At 43.5% G+C, this 19,973-nt stretch overlaps 1 protein-coding gene across 1 annotated transcript in view; it reads left to right on the top strand.

Moving 5' to 3' along the window:
* The first annotated feature begins 1,673 nt into the window (after nucleotides 1-1,673).
* The window catches only part of LOC143300019 (guanylate cyclase soluble subunit beta-2-like), a 23,131-nt gene continuing 4,831 nt past the window's right edge, over nucleotides 1,674-19,973 (top strand). The window contains exons 1-12 of the mRNA XM_076613574.1: nucleotides 1,674-1,708; nucleotides 3,402-3,501; nucleotides 6,459-6,532; nucleotides 7,061-7,161; nucleotides 8,569-8,752; nucleotides 10,357-10,433; nucleotides 12,199-12,314; nucleotides 14,190-14,329; nucleotides 14,836-15,086; nucleotides 15,555-15,729; nucleotides 16,975-17,120; nucleotides 19,571-19,719. Coding sequence (XP_076469689.1) covers nucleotides 1,674-1,708; nucleotides 3,402-3,501; nucleotides 6,459-6,532; nucleotides 7,061-7,161; nucleotides 8,569-8,752; nucleotides 10,357-10,433; nucleotides 12,199-12,314; nucleotides 14,190-14,329; nucleotides 14,836-15,086; nucleotides 15,555-15,729; nucleotides 16,975-17,120; nucleotides 19,571-19,719 — 1,548 coding nt within the window. The remainder of the gene's footprint in view (nucleotides 1,709-3,401; nucleotides 3,502-6,458; nucleotides 6,533-7,060; nucleotides 7,162-8,568; nucleotides 8,753-10,356; nucleotides 10,434-12,198; nucleotides 12,315-14,189; nucleotides 14,330-14,835; nucleotides 15,087-15,554; nucleotides 15,730-16,974; nucleotides 17,121-19,570; nucleotides 19,720-19,973) is intronic.

Raw genomic sequence — 19,973 nt, 5'->3', positions numbered from 1 at the left:
AAATAGAATAAGTATGTAATCATTATTAATCCCCCCCCCCTTTTTTTTATAGTTTAACAAAATATGACCTTTCTTTCTTTCTTTTTTTTAATTAAAAAACTTTTTTTTTAGGTGTTCATTACACTCAGGGACACACTTGCAGACAAAGTGGGGTGGAGGCGTCAGTCCAAGACCTACCTCAGTCTCAACCCTCATTTCCGCCATGTAGTTATGAAGAGGGAGGGGATGGGGTGTCAGTATAAGATGGCTGAATTTTACCCCCTTCCCCTTATTCCACCACGTCATGTAGAGGGATGGGGTGGAGGTGTAAGTATCAGATAGACGAAAACTACCCCGTCTCTTAAGGGTGTTGGTGCCAATAGGTCAGACTCCACTCAGACCCTCCTCTTACTTCAAGTAGAGGGAAGGGGTACAAGACAGCAGAGACCTACCCCTCTCCTTGTTTCCGTCATGTCATGTTGAGAGAGGAGGTACGTGCGGTGGGGGTGTATGTCAATAGAAGATAGCCGAGAGCTATCCCGACCCATACTTCCGTGTTGTCATGTGGAAGGAAGGGGATGGGGGGCGGGGGGGGGTATCAGTACAAGATATCCTAGAACTACGCCCCGCCTCCGCCCCTCTTTGTTTCCGCAATGATGTTGTTGTGAAGAGGGGTGGGAGGCTGAGGCGCAGTTGGGGGCTCTACACACTTGTCCAGAACAACTCTCTTCCTCTACTTCCATCATTTGGAGAAGTGTCAGTAGAGGGCAGCTCAGACCCAACTCCTCCCCTTTCTTTGACAACGTTGTAACGGTGATGTGCTTCAATATAGGCTATTAGAGTAGGAACCCCCCCTCCAACCTCCCACACACTTCTGTTTCCGCTGAGTTGTAATGAAAAGGGGGAGGGGTGTTTGTGAAGGCTAGCCCAGAACTACACCCCTTGCTTTTTATTAGTTTGAGTAAACCCGTTAAAAGGGGTAATTTCCAACTGCACGGAGAGGAGGAGGATGGGCGGGTGGGGGTCGACACTGACTAGCCACAAATGACCCCAGGGTAAAATCAAGCGGCGGAAGTTTTAGGCTGTTACACCGGTTTGAACTTGAGTCACTGTCAGTGAACGGTCTGCTGTTAAAACCGGTTTGAACGAGCCACTGTCAGAGAACGAACTCACAAATCGAAACGCTGTCATCTTCGTTGAGACACCGAACTGACTGGCAGGGTGTTTGTTGTTCCTCTGTCAGGGTGAGTTTTCAAAGTTTTACTATTGGGTAAATGGCTTGCAAAAAGCAAATCGCAAATACTTCATCAACAATGATTTTGAAAGTTTTGTGATATTCATTGAAAAAATAATTTAAAAAAGCCCCCCCCCCACGCCCCCGCTCCCCCCGCCAAAAAAAAAAAAAAAAAGAGACAGAGAAGCCATAGGGCATTTTTTCTTCTTTAAAAAAAATGTTTTGTGACACATAAGATTAAAATAAGTATATGTAATTTCTTTTGCTATGTTAATAACCCTCGGGGACACACTTAAGACAAACTGGCGGACATGATGTCATGAATGCACACAAATTGGGTGATCACTCACAAGCACAGACGCAGGAGGGAAATTTTGAACAGTTATGTAAAGGGATGGGGTAGAGGTGTCAATACAAAACATTTGAGAGCTGCCCCTCTTTCTTTCCGACAGGGGTGAAGATGTCAGTACCGCCTGAGATGGCCCAGACCTTCATGTCAGTGTCAGCACAAGATAAGCGTAGAGCAGGGGGTAGTTTCAGGCTTTTACACCTGTTTGAACTGAACAGAGTTAACGAACACATGAAATGAAAGATTCTGTATTCTGCGCTGTGACATTGAACTATATCCTATATCAAAGTCATTTTTTTTTCAGTATAACTGTTGGATGAATGGCTTAGGATTATGGCGGAAAAACATGGAATAAATGTAAAGAAACATGTCATTTTCTATAGTGAACAATGACAAAAGGTAGAAAGGAATTTTGCTTAATGTCTGACTGGCGCAATAGCCGAGTGTTTAAAGCATTGGAGAGAGTCCCAGGTTCGAATCTCGGTAACGTACCTGGTGGATAAAGGGTGGAGATTTTTCTGATCTCCTACGTCAACATTTGTGCAGACTTGCTAGTGCCCCTTCGTGTATATACGCAAGCAGAAGATCAAATACGCACGTTTAAGATCATGTAATCCATGTCAGCGTTTTGTGGGTTATGGAAATAAGAACATACCTAGCATGCACACCTCCGAAAACGGAGTATGGCGCCTATATAGTGGGGTGAAACGGTCATACACGTAAAAGCCCACTCGTGTACATACGAGTGAACGTGGGAGTTGCAGCCCATGAATGCAGAAGAAGAAGCTTGTCCCGTCATACATACATGTGCATGCAGACATATTGGTGCTTGCAGAAAAGAGGTCAACAAAAGAAAATATTGAATAATAAATGTAATTAACGTTATATTTACAATATAAAAAAGAAGAGAATAACGGTTGTAAAAGGTAAAGAAGTTGGTGTGTCAAAGATGAATGTATTGGCCATTCTTGAAAGCACTTCTGTGCGTCCTGTATTTTTACACAGCAGAGGTTTATAAGTCTGTGTGGGTGAATATCGGTTCTGCGCTGTAGCACTGAAGTGACAGTTTGGTTGTTAGTTATGCCTCTGTTTACTGGTGTTGCAGGAACACACACACACACACACACACACACACACACACACACACACACACACACACACACACACACTTTATTGTAATTTATATAGACCTATGATGGAACACTACCTTCAGAAAATCAGTACCAGCGTGCTTTGTCCAGTGGTACAGACATATGCTAGCACGCACATAAAAACATTCCCCATTCTACAGCACTTGGTATGTCTCATGTGTTTGGTGCCAGTGCAACACGTTTCAGCCAAACAGAAAATAGTTTGAGAGCATTGTCTCAACATACTAAAAAGGACAGGTTAAAAAAAAATCATTGTGCCTAATTATCTCTGAATACTTTATGCTGACCACGGTTATATTTGGTCAATGAAATTTGAAGCGAAAATACCTTAATGCTCATCATGATTATGTTAACGGTTCTGTTTTCAGGATCGTCACCAGCATAGAGGACTGCAGGCATCCACGGGAAGGAGAAACCAGACCACCACCGCAGAAGAGGACCAGATAGAGCAGGAGGATCACACCCACACGAATGTGGTTCAGGCCAGGAAAAGATAAGTATTTTCAGATTTTTTCCACTCATTTTCACACCCCACCACACACCCAAACACATCGTGGATACACATGCATGCACACCTTATATTTCGCGGTCACACTCACTCGCGGACACCGTCACAAGCGCAGACGTGAGCAGGTGTGTGTTGAAGTTTGAAAAGTGTTTAACCAGTAATCAAAATTTCTGTTTTGAGGAACTTCACCAGCATAGAGGACTGCAGACATCCACGGGAAGGAGGAACCAGACCACTACTGCAGGAGAGGACCAGACGAGCAGGAGGATCACACCCACACGTATGTGATTCAGGCCAGGAAAAGTATTTTCAGATTTTTTCCACGTATTTTCACACCGCACCACACACCCATACGTCGCGGACACACACACACGCATACACTTTAGCGGACACACCGCGATCACACGCACTCGCGGACATCCTCACAAGCGCGGACACCCTCACAAGCACAGACGCAGGCAGATGTGTGTTGAAGTTTGAAAACTGTTTAACCAAATCTTCGTGTGGCACCAACAGCACCAACACAGACCAAACCAGGTGTGTGACACACCTGATCATGCCATCATCTTCAGCTGAGGTATGCTTTCAAATTGAGATAATGTACATTATCATTTTGTTACAGTTCTTGAAAACGTTCTTTGAGATTTAAATCTGTAGAAAAAAATCATTACAACTGATTCTTTACAAACTATTCTGTTTAAACTTTCCTGACGTATTGTACCATTTTCAAGAAGATTTAAAGTGTTTTTGCTGCTTTATTCACGGCACTGGTAACATGTCCACAAGCAGAGGTGTTCCTTCGTTTTGAGGACAATTAGAATGATCAAAAAAGTTTCAGATTTTCAAATGGTACATATTTGTTTTGTTCACTGCAAATTAGAACATATTCAGTTGTTAAATTTCTTTTCACATGTTCAACAATTAGATTGAGTTACAATGTTAGGTGAATGAAATGTGGAACGAAAGTAACTTGAGCAAGATGTTGATCATGTTTATGTTAATGGTTCTGTTTTCAAGAACGTCACCAGCACAGAGGAGTGCAGACACCATTCCAGTCATGTCTTGTCATAAATATCATTCATGTTATCATTCCTTGATGTCTAATTGAAAAATAAAATGAGAAAAAAATGCTTTTGAATTTTGTTTGATACAAGTCAGCATGCGTGAACCTTTTGCTCCTTACTGGTGGTTTTACTCTGATGCATCTATCCTTCATCTTCCAAAGACACAAATACAACTACCCGTAAACCCCCACTCTGCTACACACATACACATGCATGTAACATTAGTACTGCACATTATCACTGCACATATCACAGCATACGCATCGTCCAAAACGGTCGCATACCTATGAACTATGGCAAGGCAAGGGAAAAGGTTATTTCGAGCGCCTCCTAGGGGTATTGAATTGTTAAATCTAAAGAAAAAAATCGCGCGTTATTTCCTCAGCAGTTGACAACATTATGGTCCATTTCAACCGTCAAGAGCTTATCGAAGAGGGCAATCATATTAATTATGTAATATTAAAGTCAGAGTATTCGGGATTATAAAAAGAACTTTTTTTAATACATGGACAGTGACACTTTTGTTAGATTATTTCAGATACTAGTAAGATCACACCTAGAATATGGAAATGTTATTTGGTAGCTGCTATACAAAAAGCAATCTGCTGCAGTTGAAAAAGTTCAAAGAAGGGCAACAAGGTTTTTTTTTAGTGAACATATGAAGAAAGACTGAAATTACTTAATTTACCATCTTTGAAATTTTGTAGAATTAGAGGGGATCCAATACAAACTCGAAATACTCGATAATACTGATAAATTAGACAAAGAGACCTGTTTCAAAAAAAACTTTCACGGGTATGACAGTTTCAGTTTCAGTAGTATACAACAAAGAATGCCACTGGAAAACTATTAAGTATTCAAAAACATTCGAAAAAAAAGTTTTAGTAACAGAATTGCACCTTATTGGAATGCACAACCTCTGCATGTTAAGATGGCTAACAATGTTAACACTTTCAAAAATATCCCTGAACATCTTAAAAGAAAAATTTTTTGACTGTGATGAATAAAACAAAGTTTCTTGCAGAAGTGTACTTGCGTACACTGCCCAACGACAACAAACAAAAGAAAAAAAATGGAAGAAGTGAAGATGAAGATTCGATGGGGACGTAAAAAGGCCGAGAGGTCTAGGCAGATGACTGTCAGTCCCTATACTACTACTACTATAGGTAAATAGTATCAGCAAGTTGAAATTCATTTATGATGAATGATAAAAAAACAAAACAAAAAAAACAAACAAAAAAACAACCAAAAAAAACTATTACTCCTGAGCAAGTGTACTGGCAACTGAAATCAATATTTTTGTTAGACTGGGGAAAAAAAAAAAAAAAAAAAAACCCAGCTAGGTTTATAAGTCCTGAGAACCAAACTGAACTGAACTGAACATTAGCAGGACGTGTCAACACAGTTACATGCCATTACCTTTTTATTCAATAACGCTGCGTGTGGATAGATCTACTTCTTTTATCAGTACGAGTCAACAATGTTACTTAGGATGCCACGCATGTACGTTCGTTTTAGACGACAAGACTCGACAATGAACAGATCTCATACGAGGCCGCAAACACCTCCAGAAAGCTGTTCCCATGATCTATGACGTAATCAAACGATCAGCAAACGTTGACGTCAAACTTGAGTAAATTGGCCGACCTTTGCATTGCTGTTTTGGAAAATCTGAGTGTCTGATACTGACAGAGAGTCAGCAGTACGTTTGTACTGAGGAAAAGAACAGAAAGATGGTGAGGCACATTGAGTAAAACTAATCGTGATATATTGCTTACAGTGACTTTAAGCATTGCATTGTTTTTTTTCAATACTTGGCAGAATTAGTTAATATAAAAATGATAAAATGTAAATTGAGTTGGTTCAAATATGGAACAGGTTTCAGTTGGTTTTTCTTCCCCCCCTTTTTTTTCTTTAGTGCCTCTATGCTTTTACTCTGATATACGTAATTCCTTTTGTTGAGTAATAAAATGACAACTGCCTTTATTTCTTTCACACTTCTTCTTCCGTTAAGTCTCCTCAATCAACAGACTGATCAACTTTACATCGTTTGATCATTGGTATCATCGTTTTCATTTCATTGTCATTAGTATAATAACTGTTGTTGTCCATACAAACCAGGGGATCACTGATTGCATCAGTGCATGAGTGAGCGCACACTTGTGTGTTTCAGTATGGACAAGTACACTGCATCATCAGAGAAATGCTGCAGATCAAATTTGGAATGGAGAGGTGGTACGAAGTTCTGTGAGTATTAGCACAGTCTTCTTCTTCTCCATACTGTAAGCAAGTCATTTTGTTTCCGATCCGTCCATTGGATGCGCGCTTTTCAGTTCTCTCTCTCTCTCTCTCTCTCTCTCCAATACTTAATAGATTATCCATATCCTTATCGGTCTATGTCTGTCTGTCTGTGTCTCTGAGCCTTTCTCCTCTATCTCTCTTACTGCTGTATGAAGGTTTGCACAAAAGGTGTTGCATGTATGGTTGGTGAAAACTTTTGTTTAGGTAAACGAAACATAAGAAAAACCATGTATGCAAAAATGTGCAGCATATCTGTTAGAAAAAATCACATAGGCATTATGGTAAATTAAACCCGTTGTTTTGTTTTGAGCAGTTGATAATTTCTGCTGTTATTGTTTGGCTGCTATAGTTAATTGTGACGGTAGCGTTGTGATCAATCAATGCTCTGTGATAATGCTCTGTTTTGATGCTCTGTGCAAATGGTTGTGTGCATGTGTGTGTGTGTGTGTGTGTGTGTGTGTGTGTGTGATCAAGGTATTCGAGCGGAATGGACGAAGCCGCGCATTTCCAGGTCTTCAAGGTCTACGAAGATGCCACGACCTTTAAACTGATAGAGTCAGTCACGGAGGTTCTGGGTGTGTACATTTTAAAGATGTTTGTTTTGATTTTTGTATTGCACTTCAGTCGTCAAGATTCCTCCTCTTGCCCCACTGAGTTAATCTTAGTCGCAACTGATGCATTCCTTCTTCTCAAAGTTCTTCAACGGGGAACGTTGTGGATAAAGTAACAGTAGTTCTAAAAACGATTGATAGAAAATACCATTCGTATACAATGGTATCGACATCTCTCTCTCTCTCTCTCTCTCTCTCTCTCTCTCTCTCTCTCTCTCTCTCTCCCTCTCTCTCTCCATCTTTTCCCCGCACAATGTGCGCACGAACGGCACTGTTTAAAATTATATCAATTAACCTGGTGCTGTTTGCAAACACCACTACGGCTCTTCCCTTATTGTCCTGCTATTTCTGTTGTTGTTACTGCATTCATCGTCTACGAAAAGCCAGACGATCAGCTTATATCACATATTGACGTAAGCTTACATCTGGGCCAACAGCAGAGTGAGAGCTGTGTGATCAATGGTTTCTCGAATGCAGTGGGAAGTCATTTACAGCGAAGGTTTCTGGTTTGCTTGTTGCTGTTCTTTGTGAAGGACAATAACTCTCAATCCAGAAGGCAAGATTGCACTAGTTTTTGGTGCTGCAGCCTTAGGGGACTGTCCTAAAACCCTCTTGGCCGAGAGAGTGGAAATGACATGTAACTTGGGTAAGACACTCTCCACTATAATCGATTTCTAGCCCAGATAGTCGGGACAGCAGTTGCCACTTCTGCTGTTCTGGTGGTCATAGTCGGACACGAATGACGATAAAACATCGCCTTTGTCATCTACTTCAATGGCAGCAGCAAGAACATCACTTTCTACTGCTGATGCAGCCACTGCTGCTGTACGACTGTTTTCCCTGAAGTCATCTCTAACATCTCCACCACCCACATCATCATTGTCGTTAACAGTCACCAACACTCATCATGTCCACCATTGCCAAGCGCTGTGACAGGGTCCGTCAGGTGTTGAGTCTTCTGATTTCGCCGTGACAGAGTCCGTTAGGTGTTGAGTCTTCTGATTTCGCCGTGACAGAGTCCGTTAGGCGTTGGGTCTTCTGATTTCACCGTGACAGAGTCCGTCAGTCAGTTGTTGAGTCTTCTGATTTCGTCGTTTGCTTGTGATCAGGGTTCGACTCCTCGTTTGGGTATTGTGTCCTCTGGAAAGGTACTTTAATCCGATTTTCCACACTTCACCCCAGTGTGATTGGGTACCTGGCTTGGGTTAGGGAAGTTCGAACGGCGGTATGAGAGGACCGGGCCCCACCTTCCTATGCCGCCGAGCTCGAGACTCGATGGAAATGAATTCACTGCCCCGATGGCCGTAAAATTACAAAAAAGGCAGTGGGTCATTTGACCTTTCAGTTGAGGTCGTGGATGTTGAGTTGCAGGAGTGCCTCAAGAAACGGTGCTGAAGGAGTTCGGCACGTACTTCCTGACGTACTGTCTGAAGCATGGCTACGACACCATGCTGCTGACCCTGGGCCAGGACCTGTACAGCTTCATCAACAACCTGGACAGTCTGCACTCCATGCTGTCCCTGTCCTACAGGGGTCTTGTGGCGCCCTCCTTCAGGTCAGTACGTCATGCTGACAGACTCCGCACACAGGATGTTAGAGTCCAGGTGAAGACCGAAGCGTGTGGTGAGCAGACTGAAATGCGTGTTGTCTACTGTTGACAGCCGTGGTTGAGGGGGTGAAGGGGAGGGAGAGGCGTGTTATGGCGTCATCCCCATTCGCCTAGTCCCGATTCGCCTGTCACTGAACTGGTGATCCCTTGTCATACGGTCCATAGTTCGTCAAACGCATCATCATGTCACACTGCTCTCCATGCCTAAATCAGTTTTTTAACGTGTATATATATATATATATATATATATGTGTGTGTGTGTGTGTGTGTGTGTGTGTGTGTTTTAACTGAAATGCCGTTTCTTGGCATAAATGCTTTTGAACAGACGACTTGCAAAAAAAACTGACCTTTACCCTTGACCCGGAAAGTGACTTGACCCAGAGGGTTCTATTTCTGTCCTGTGTTGTGGTCAGTGACAGAGCATCGTTAACGGAAACAAACACCAGTCAAATTGACGTCTTGTTCTATTTCTGTCCTGTGTTGTGGTCAGTGACAGAGCATCGTTGACGGAAACAAACACCAGTCAAATTGACGTCTTGTTCTATTTCTGTCCTGTGGTGTGATCAGTGACAGAGCATCGTTAACGGAAACAAACACCAGTCAAATTGACGTCTTGTTCTATTTCTGTCCTGTGGTGTGATCAGTGACAGAGCATCGTTAACGGAAACAAACACCAGTCAAATTGACGTCTTGTTCTATTTCTGTCCTGTGTTGTGGTCAGTGACAGAGCATCGTTAACGGAAACAAACAACAGTCAAATTGACGTCTTGTTCTATTTCTGTCCTGTGTTGTGGTCAGTGACAGCATCGTTAACGGAAACAAACACCAGTCAAATTGACGTCTTGTTCTATTTCTGTCCTGTGTTGTGGTCAGTGACAGCATCGTTAACGGAAACAAACACCAGTCAAATTGACGTCTTGTTCTATTTCTGTCCTGTGGTGTGATCAGTGACAGAGCATCGTTAACGGAAACAAACAACAGTCAAATTGACGTCTTGTTCTATTTCTGTCCTGTGTTGTGATCAGTGACAGAGCATCGTTGACGGAAACAAACACCAGTCAAATTGACGTCTTGTTCTATTTCTGTCCTGTGGTGTGATCAGTGACAGAGCATCGTTAACGGAAACAAACACCAGTCAAATTGACGTCTTGTTCTATTTCTGTCCTGTGTTGTGGTCAGTGACAGAGCATCGTTAACGGAAACAAACACCAGTCAAATTGACGTCTTGTTCTATTTCTGTCCTGTGTTGTGATCAGTGACAGAGCATCGTTAACGGAAACAAACACCAGTCAAATTGACGTCTTGTTCTATTTCTGTCCTGTGTTGTGGTCAGTGACAGCATCGTTAACGGAAACAAACACCAGTCAAATTGACGTCTTCTATTTCTGTCCTGTGTTGTGATCAGTGACAGAGCATCGTTAACGGAAACAAACACCAGTCAAATTGACGTCTTGTTCTATTTCTGTCCTGTGTTGTGGTCAGTGACAGAGCATCGTTAACGGAAACAAACACCAGTCAAATTGACGTCTTGTTGTGTTTCTGCTGAACAGATGCGAAGAGAACGAAGATGGTAGCTTGTCAGTGCACCACTGCAGCTGGAGAAATGGGCTTATTCCTATTGTGACAGGTAACTAGTCTCAGTACACGACTTAAGTTCTTTCATCACTGTTTCTGCACCTCTGTATCTCATTCTGCCTCCCCCCCCCCCGCCCCCCATCCCCCACACTCACTCTCTCTGAAAGGAAACTATAACAGTTCGCTAATCACCTGTATAAATCACTCGAAATTAACAGTTCGATAATTATTCATTTGATCTTTTTAATTACTTTGGAGTGCATTGCTAGATAATGTGCGCATTGTCCCGAAGAAAACTGATTTTTTAAAAATGTGCGTACACTGCATCCACTTCATGAAGGGCCACGGTCTTTGTTGAATTAAAAACAAAAATTAATGTTCATGCCCATGTCTCTGTCTTTGTCTCCGTCTCCGTCTGTCTGTCTGTCTGTCTGTCTGTTTCTCTCTCTCTCTCTCTTAGTAGCAGAGAAAATATCGGGGCGGTGGAAACAGCAGAAGTAAGCGACAGTAATTGCAGCAGCAGTACTGTTCACAGATGTAGCAGCAGTAACACGAATAATAGTTACAGTGACAGCAGCAGTGCAAACGGTAGCAGTTACAACAGCACCTTGAACAACAGCAGCAGCAGTATCGGCAGCAGTAATGTTTAGTGATAGCACATTAACACTCGAAGCAGCAATTGTAATAGCGGCAGTTTTTCAGCAAAAATACATTATAAGATATTAGTAGCAGAAAAAAAGAGCAGCATCAACAACAATATCATTAGCAGCGGTAAAATTGAAAGAACAAAAGCGGACAAAAAACCCAGAAGAGATAGCTACAACATCGGCAACAACAGGGTGCGGTTGTCAACTGGTCAGATTTAGATCCCTGTCGCACCTGCTGGGTCAAGGGTGGAGATTTTTCCGATCTCACAGGTCAGCATATGTGCAGACCTGCTCCTGCCTGCGCTCTCTTCGTGTGTATACGCACGCAGATGATCAAATGCGCACGTTAAAGATCCTGAAATTCATTTCAGCGTTTGGTGGGTTATGAAAACAAGATCATACCCGGGATGCTCACCTCCGAAAACGGAGTATGGGTGCCTACATGGCGGAGTTGATAAAGAAAACGGTTAAATTCGTAAAATGCTACATGCATCTGTGCGCGTGTGTGTCTGTGTCTCTGTGTGTGCGCCCCTGTCTGTATATATATATGTGTGTGTGTGTGTGTGTGTGTGTGTGTGTGCCTGACAATCCTGAATGAATGGCACATGAAACGAATGATGAACCCCCAATGGCAGCTCTCAGACGGCTCTACCCAGTTTGTGCTAATGGCACCGTGTTTGTAAAGTGTTTGTTCTCTGACCGAAAATAGGCGCAATATAAGTATTTATATCATCATCATCAACAACAACAACAGTAGGCACTGTCAAGGAGGGATGTGGTGGGGGACGGTCTCTGCTCCACAGGAAACGGGCACTCATGCAGTTTGCCTTCACAGCAAAGTGATTATTGTTACTGGTATGGGTCGCAGTACGTGTTGTCCTCCGTGTCTTGAATCAGAACAGGGCACTATTGAACACCACCGAAGAGACCCAGCAGCAATGCAGGGTCTTCCCAGGTATGTGGCCACATGGCGAGTAGCAGCAGTAATGATAGAACACCAGCTGCCGAGAAGGTGGTGGGATAAATAGGGGTAACGGATTTCAAAACTAGCATACATATCAATCAATTCGTGTGCGTGCGTGTGTGTGTGTGTGTGTGTGTGTGTGTGGGGGGGGGGGGTGACATGTGTGCTTACGCGCGTGTTTGTGCGTGGCCCGGATGGCGGTTGAGGTCTGGTGGAGGCAGTTGCCAAGGAACTGTTCAACCAGGTGGCCAAGATGACAGCAAATGAGACGATGCAAATAGAGGTGGACACCAACAAGTATATGTATCACACTATCGTCAGGGTAATGCTTTCGTCACCCCACACTGCCAGCAGTATCACCTGCTGCTTGTTGTGTGAAGGCTTGTTCTGTCTGCTGGTCCAGTGTCAGTGTTTTCAGTTGCGTTTTGTTGTGTTCTTCATGTGTGGTGCATTGTTCTGGAACACTTTGTTATGTCTGCTTGGCAGTTTTTCTGTCCTTTCCTGATTTTTAAATACGCTTTTCGTTTCTTGTGCTCGTTCCTTTTTTCTTGCTTTGGGCTTCTTGTTGCCGTGGCAGCATACGCATCAACTCCTGCATGTGTGTGCATGTTCTCCTCTCCCTGCCTCTCTTTCCTTCGTCGTCTTCATTCTTCCTTTTGTTCCCCCATTTTGACGGGCGCAACAGCCGAGTGGTTAAAGCGTTGGACTTTCAATCTGAGGGTCCCGGGTTCGAATCTCGGTAACGGCACCTGGTGGATAACGGGTGGAGATTTTTCCTGTCTCCCAGGTCAGTAATTATATGTGCAGACGTGCTAGTGCTTGAACCCCCTTCGTGTGTATACCCATGCAGAAGATCAAATACGCACGCTAAAGATCCTGTAATCCATGTCAGCGTTCGGTGGGTTATGAAAACAAGAACATACCGAGCGTGCACACCCCCGAAAACGGAGTATGGCTGCCTACATGGCGGGGTTAAAACGGTCATACACGTAAAAGCCCACTCGTGTACATACGAGTGAACGTGGGAGTTGCAGCCCACGCACGCAGAAGAAGAAGAAGTTCCCCCATTTCTGTACTTTTCCCCACACACATCTTTGCCTTGTTTTTGTTGCTGGCGTTGGTTGTCTTTACTTTTCTTCGCATGTGGAAGGAGTGGATATGGATTGAGTGTATTATGAAGGTGATATTGTTTGACACGTGGAACTAGCGTTGACTGAGTGATGTATTGCATTGGAATGGCCTCAACTGCGTTGCACTGGTACCTACTTCTCGTTAAAACAGTAGAGTATCAGTTTTCGCCCATGTCATTTTCAGCATGTCGGTGATAATGATTGTGGTGATGGTGGAGGAGGTCATGATGATTTTGACAGCGACGATGGCAGATAGATTTTACAGGTCAGCATTCATGTGTTGACAGTAACTGTGACGACTGATATCAAACGGTATACCACATTTCACAAACTCAGGGTTGTAAAGTCCAGTCAGTTGTGGTGATAGTGAGGGGAAAAAAGCTTCCTGCAAAACTCCACGGCTGTGAAAGTTTTTCTTTACTTGGGTATATAAGATCTTGAAAACATATTGTACATGTATGTTTGTCACACAGCTGATAATACATTTGTGCGTACTTCCTTCAATAATGGCAAGAGAACATATAATGTACACACTAGGAAACACATAATAGTACATGAGTGTTCGTCACACAGCCGATACTACAGTAGTCGGTAGCTGCATGATGACTAGAACACATGTAATAAGTACTGCATGATGACTAGAACACATGTAATAAGTACTGCATGATGACTAGAACACATATATTAAGTACTGCATGATGACTAGAAAACACATATAAAAAGTACATGAGTGTTCGTCACACAGCCGATATTACAGTTTTCGGTAGCTGCATGATAACTAGAACACATATAATAAGTACTGCATGATGACTAGAACACATATAATAAGTACTGCATGATGACTAGGACACATATAATAAGTACTGCATGATGACTAGGACACATATAATAAGTGCATGAGTGTTCGTCACACAGCCGATACTAGAGTTGTTGGTAGCTGCATGATGACTAGAACACATATAATAAGTACTGCATGATGACTAGGCCACATATAATAAGTACATGAGTGTTCGTCACACAGCCGATACTACAGTTGTCGGTAGCTGCATGATGACAATTCCTAACAGGTGGATCTGCAGAACCGCAACCGTGGGGGTGGGCTAGTGTCGGGCAAAAGCTACAACCCCAACAAACCCCGCATCGCTCGCTGCCGGCCTTCCATAGACGCCGAGCTGGCAGCTCTGGCCACCAAGACCCCCATCATCACGTTGGTCTCTTTGTGTGGGAGATAGAATTAAATTGGGTGTTCACAGGGCTTAAAAGAAGAATGTTTTGTGATGAAACCAGTCATAATCTTCGTGCACAGAATAAATGTGTGTTGTGCAGTGTGTTGTGAGGCGAATAAATCAATAATGAATATTTATTATCGTATCATAACTATTTTGCTTTTAGACCGAAAACGACACCAATTATTTTGTGATATTGGTTTACAACGTATCAAAAATGATAAAATGACAGTGAGACGTACTTAATCTGTAGATAATGTCAAGTGGATTAGTCTTCTTTTGGAGCGAAAACAAAACAAAGAAAACAAAAGTGCAGTCTTCTTTTGCAATAAATCAACATAGCAGGGTGCATGCGCACGAGCATGTGTGTTCGTGTGTGTGTGTGTGTGTGTGCGCGCGCGCGCTCGCTCGCGTGTGCGTGTGCGTGTGCAAGGTATCTTTGAAATAACCTACGAGACCCGTGTTGCACCCACCCCTTGTATCCCAGGTCAGAAGACCTGAGCATCGCCTTCCCTTACCACTTGCTGATTGACGAATCCCTGCACGTCATACAATGCGGCGAGTCCCTCAGGGAGATGGTGCCCAAACCCATCAACTCCGACACCATGCTCACCCAGTTCGCCACCATCTCTCTCCCCATCATGGCCCCCACCGCCAAGAACATCAAAAGCTTCATTAACAGCGTCTTCTACCTCAGTATTGACACCGGCGACTCCAAGCCTCACTTTGTGCTCAAGGGTGAGTGTGGGTGTGTGTGTGTGGGCGGGGGGGCGAGGGGGGGTCACGGTGGTGGTGGTGAAAGGTTGGAAGGATGGGACACTTGCAAAAAACAGGTTAATGGTTATGTGATTACATCGCTGTATTATCTGACATTAGAGTCTGGAATGTTTTGTACAATTTCCAGTGAAACTAAAAACTGAAACTTGTCACCATACAAACTGATCCGTATATTGTTTGAGCATAATTACGTCACAAAAGATGTTGTGCATATACAACACGAGTGTACTAATACATGTGTGTATACCTATGAACATGGGTACTTACCTGTGTGTGTGTGTATTTACATGAAAGAGAGAATTGTGTTTGTACCAGTGTGCGTGTGTGGCCATGCGTCTGCTTGCGTGTTTGTGTTTGTCAGTGACTTTTTTTTCTTTTTGGTTTTGTTGATGTTTTCTGTCTTTCTGCTGTTGTGACTGCTGGGACCAGGTCAGTTCATGTGGCTGACCAACTGCAGCTGTCTGCTGTTCATGGGGTCCCCCCACCTGCTGTCCTGGAACGACTTCAAGGAGATGAACGTCAGCATGGCCGACATCCCGCTCTACGACTGCACACGGGAGCTGGTGCTGCTCAACCAGCAGCGCATTGCTGAGATCGATGTGGCGTGAGTGTTGTGTGAACGTGGTGTGAGTGTTGTATGAACGTGGCGTGAGTGTTGCTGTATGAACTGAGATGAACGTGGTGTGAGTGTTGCTGTATGAACTGAGATGAACTTGGCGTGAGTGTTGCTTTATGAACTGCGATGAACTTGGCGTGAGTGTTGTATGAACGTGGCGTGAACGTTGCTGTATGAACTGAGATTAACTTGGCGTGAGTGTTGTATGAACGTGGCGTTAGTGTTGCTGTATGAATTGCGATGAACGTGGCATGAGTGTTGCTGTATGAACTGAGTTGAACTTAGCGTGAGTGTTGTATGAACGTGGCGTGAGTGTTGCTGTATGAACTGAGATGAACATGGCGTGAGTGTTGTATGAACGTGGCGTGCCGGAGCGTTGCTGTATGAATTGAGATGAACGTGGCGTGAGTGTTTATGAACGTGGCTTGAGAATTGCTGCTGCACAACAGCGCAGCTTTTCAGCAAATTAAAAAAAAAAATGCTTTCTGACGGTTAGCCAAAAAAAAAAAAAGAAGAAAAAATATCATCTGCATCAGTTTATGCAGTTTACATTTCGTGTAAGTGCAGTGATTACGTTTACTGCCGTTACTGCGAAAGAAACTAGCCATAGAATAGGAGACTACCGGTCGTTTGGAGTTTTTGCTTCGATTTTGATTTTTCGAAGCCAGAAAGTTGTGATAAAAGATTGAAACCTGGACACATCTATCGCTATCACCAAACAATGAAATGCCAATCGACGTGGGCCGCGTTGCATGGTACTGATGGGTTTCAAGCACATAACTTTCGGTTCGACAAACGCTCGTTTCAGATGGTGAGCAAAAATATTAGGATCAATATATATATATATATATATATATATATATATATATATATAAACACCACCATTGCTACTTGCGTTTTCCGTGTTGATTCTTGTTGGTTTTAGCATATATATATATATATATATATATATATATATATTAGCAGAAATAAACGTGAGCCATGAATGCCTTGCCTCTTGCATTGTTCTGTTTCAAACTGAAGGTCATAATTCCAGCGGTGAGTTAAAGATCGGATAAGGAGAACTATTAATTTTTCGCGTGCCATTGAAAGCAATAGCCTTGATTCCTCCCCATAGATGCAGTTGCGCACCTTATTTTCTCTTTTTCGGAATACATGTGCGTCGCTCGCACTTATGCACATTTGCGTCTGCATGCTTGGTTTCGACTGAGCGCGCGCGTGTGTGTGGTGCAGGAAAAAACTGGACGAGACAACGCTGGAGTTCAAGAGGATGTCTCAGGCCCTGGAGGCGGAGAAACAAAAGACGGAGGAGCTGCTGCACGAGATGATGCCCCGCAAAGTGGCCATGCAGCTCACTCTCTACGGCCGTGTCAAAGCTGGTGAGACCTTGTTTTTCTTGTGTGTGTGTGTGTGTGTGTGTGTGTGTGTGTGTGTGTGTGTGTGTGCATTGACACCTTCATTCCGTGATAGGGTGTGTGTTAAGCAGCTTATGTTTGCTCGCAGCATGCGTAACATACCTATGTGATGGGTTGAATGTTGCATGTCAGTGTGCTCCTGGCCTTCGTGGAGAGTTGAGGAGGAGACATAAAATATACTTATCTCCACGGATAGTCATTCTTTTCGTTCCAAAACAAGTGTTCATACTACGTTCTGAACCCACTGTCTGGTTCTCCACTCTGGTTTTCATCCTCCCGCGAAGCACGGTTCAGTTCATTCCGCTTCACTTCAGCTGTGCACAACGACCTGTTTCCTGCTGCCGTATACGTCCTCTTTGTGCATCTCCACTAAGCCAGACGGGGCAGGTCGTGCATGTACAATTACAACATTCCTTCAATAATGTGTCAGTGTACAGTGACAGTTTCATTCTGTGTCTGTGTGTCAGTGTACAGTGACAGCTTCATTCTGTGTCAGTGTACAGTGACAGTTCCATTCTGTGTCAGTGTACAGTGACAGCTTCATTCCATGTTTGTGTGTTCGCGTAGTCGGGGCTGACAACTTCATTCCGGGAATGTGTTTATATTGCTGACAACTTCACTCCGGGAATGTGTGTGTATTGCTGACAACTTCATTCCGGGAAGTGTGTGTATTGCTGACAACTTCATTCCGGGAATGTGTGTGTATTGCCGACAACTCCATTCCGGGAATGTGTGTGTATTGCCGACAACTTCATTCCGGGAAGTGTGTATAGGGCTCACAACGTCTCTCTGGGATTGTGTGTGTACGGCTGACAACGTCATTCCTTGATTTCATTGAGTTGTGCGTATCACTGACAACTTCATTCCGTGAGTTTGTTTTTCATTCATTATTTTGGTATATGCGTTATAAGCATGTGGAAAAATGCTATCGTCCTTTACAATGTGCAGTATAGTCCATAATTTTTCCCAGTCTTAGATTTTGTTTTCCTTCTATAAGCCATTTATGTGTGCAAACCATGTGGATTCATGTATCAACAAGTGGGGTAGCTATGGGTAACTACAAACAGCGTGTAATTGCGAACGATTCGTATACCGCTCCACTTCGAAGCGTTCTTAACAGTTGCATTTCACAATTTAACGCCTGCTTCGACCTTTTACTAATAACTTGATGAATATCCATTTTCAAGAACCAGTCAAACATCAGCTCTTTCAGGCTATTTCCGCGCTATTTCTTCTTTCCGCGCACCACTGTCGACCAAGGTTACAAACGTGCTCCCAAAGTCCTAAAATCAAGGAAACAAAGTTGTGGGACGTGAACTTTGACACAGTTTAAAATAGTTTTATTTGTTTGAATATGTTGAATGCGCATTACCAGTGCTGGGAGAATTTAAGAAAGTATATTGGTGACTGATCAGAAGGTCAGTTTTGACAGGAATCTCCAAAATAATGTCATTTACAATTAGGCCATAGGATATTTTGACGTGAGTCTATTTGCGAACGATGCTTCACAGTTATGAGCACTCTCAAAAGGGTGTGTTTGTGTGTGGTGTGGTGTGTGTGTGTGTTTAAATGTCTATTTGTGTGTTTGTGTGCATGTGTGACCAAAACAAACAATACAACAGTCTGGCGCGATGTTCCAGTAATATGTTATGTCTAATGAGTCAAAGACCTGTTTCTGTTTTAATTGTCTACATGTACCCAAAGCCATCGTTCGCAATTAGACTTGCCCGTTCGCATATACCCTCAGGCACCCACGCTATTTCAAAAACGTTGAAAAGAATGAGCAGACCAATTTTTCCTGGTGCAACCACTTGGAGAAAGCCTTCAAAAACAAAAGAACTACGTTTGACTATCATACGACATGTTACATTTACAGTACACACGTTGAGCTGGTCGCTTCCACTGGATCGTTCGCAGTTAGGCACACCTGCCCTTCAATCGCAAACCCGTGTGTCGTCGTGTACTTACTTTTCAGCCTTGTGTGAAGCACACCGCACTTCTTTCCGTGCACACTTTACCGAAGTGCACAGCTCTTGCGCACTTACCGCCTTCCAACTGACTTACGGACCGTTCACGAATCCGCAAGAAGGGTGAATTGAAATTTACACGTCTGTCCGAATTTCTCTTTCAATTTGCGTATCCTGTCTTCTTTTCCAAGCCCCATGCTAGGTCCCCAAAAGCATCCACATAACCTGCATCTCACTGATTCTACCTTTAGACAGTCTTGGTTGTGTGTGTGTGTGTGTGTGTGTGTGTGTGTGTGTGTGTGTATTTGGACCACTAACTCCAGCTTTCAAGGTGATGGAAATGTCAGGAGCATGTTAACATCGCCTTATCCCCCTCACCTCTACCCCCACCCCCCGCCCAAACGAAGACTGTCTAAAGGTAGTCAGTGGTTATGTGGTGTTGTCCAGAGAAGTACGATTCCTGCACGGTGCTCTTCAGCGACATTGTGACCTTCACGGACATCACGGGCATGTGTCAGGCTGACCAGGTGGTCAACATGCTCAACGACATGTACCACCGCTTTGACACGCACACTGAAGCCCACGACGTCTACAAGGTCAGCATTTGCACGCAGGCACGCACACACACACACGCACGCACGCACACACAAACGCAGGCACGAACCCCCCCCCCCCACATATGTTAGTTTTTTCCGTTGTGTTATGTGCCGGTTGATGAAATGTGTGGTATAGTCTGGTGGTGCATACTGACATAGTTTTTATTATTTTATTATTATTATTTTTAAGGGTCAGCAGCGACATTAGCATTGAGCTGGACTGATCGGGTTCGTAGTAGGATGTAGTTTGGATT

Source organism: Babylonia areolata, chromosome 25, assembly GCF_041734735.1.
Source record: "Babylonia areolata isolate BAREFJ2019XMU chromosome 25, ASM4173473v1, whole genome shotgun sequence".
NCBI classification, from domain to species: Eukaryota; Metazoa; Mollusca; class Gastropoda; order Neogastropoda; family Buccinidae; genus Babylonia; species Babylonia areolata.
The sequence above is the reverse complement of the archived record's forward strand: the minus strand, read 5'-3'. Positions and strand labels throughout refer to the sequence as shown.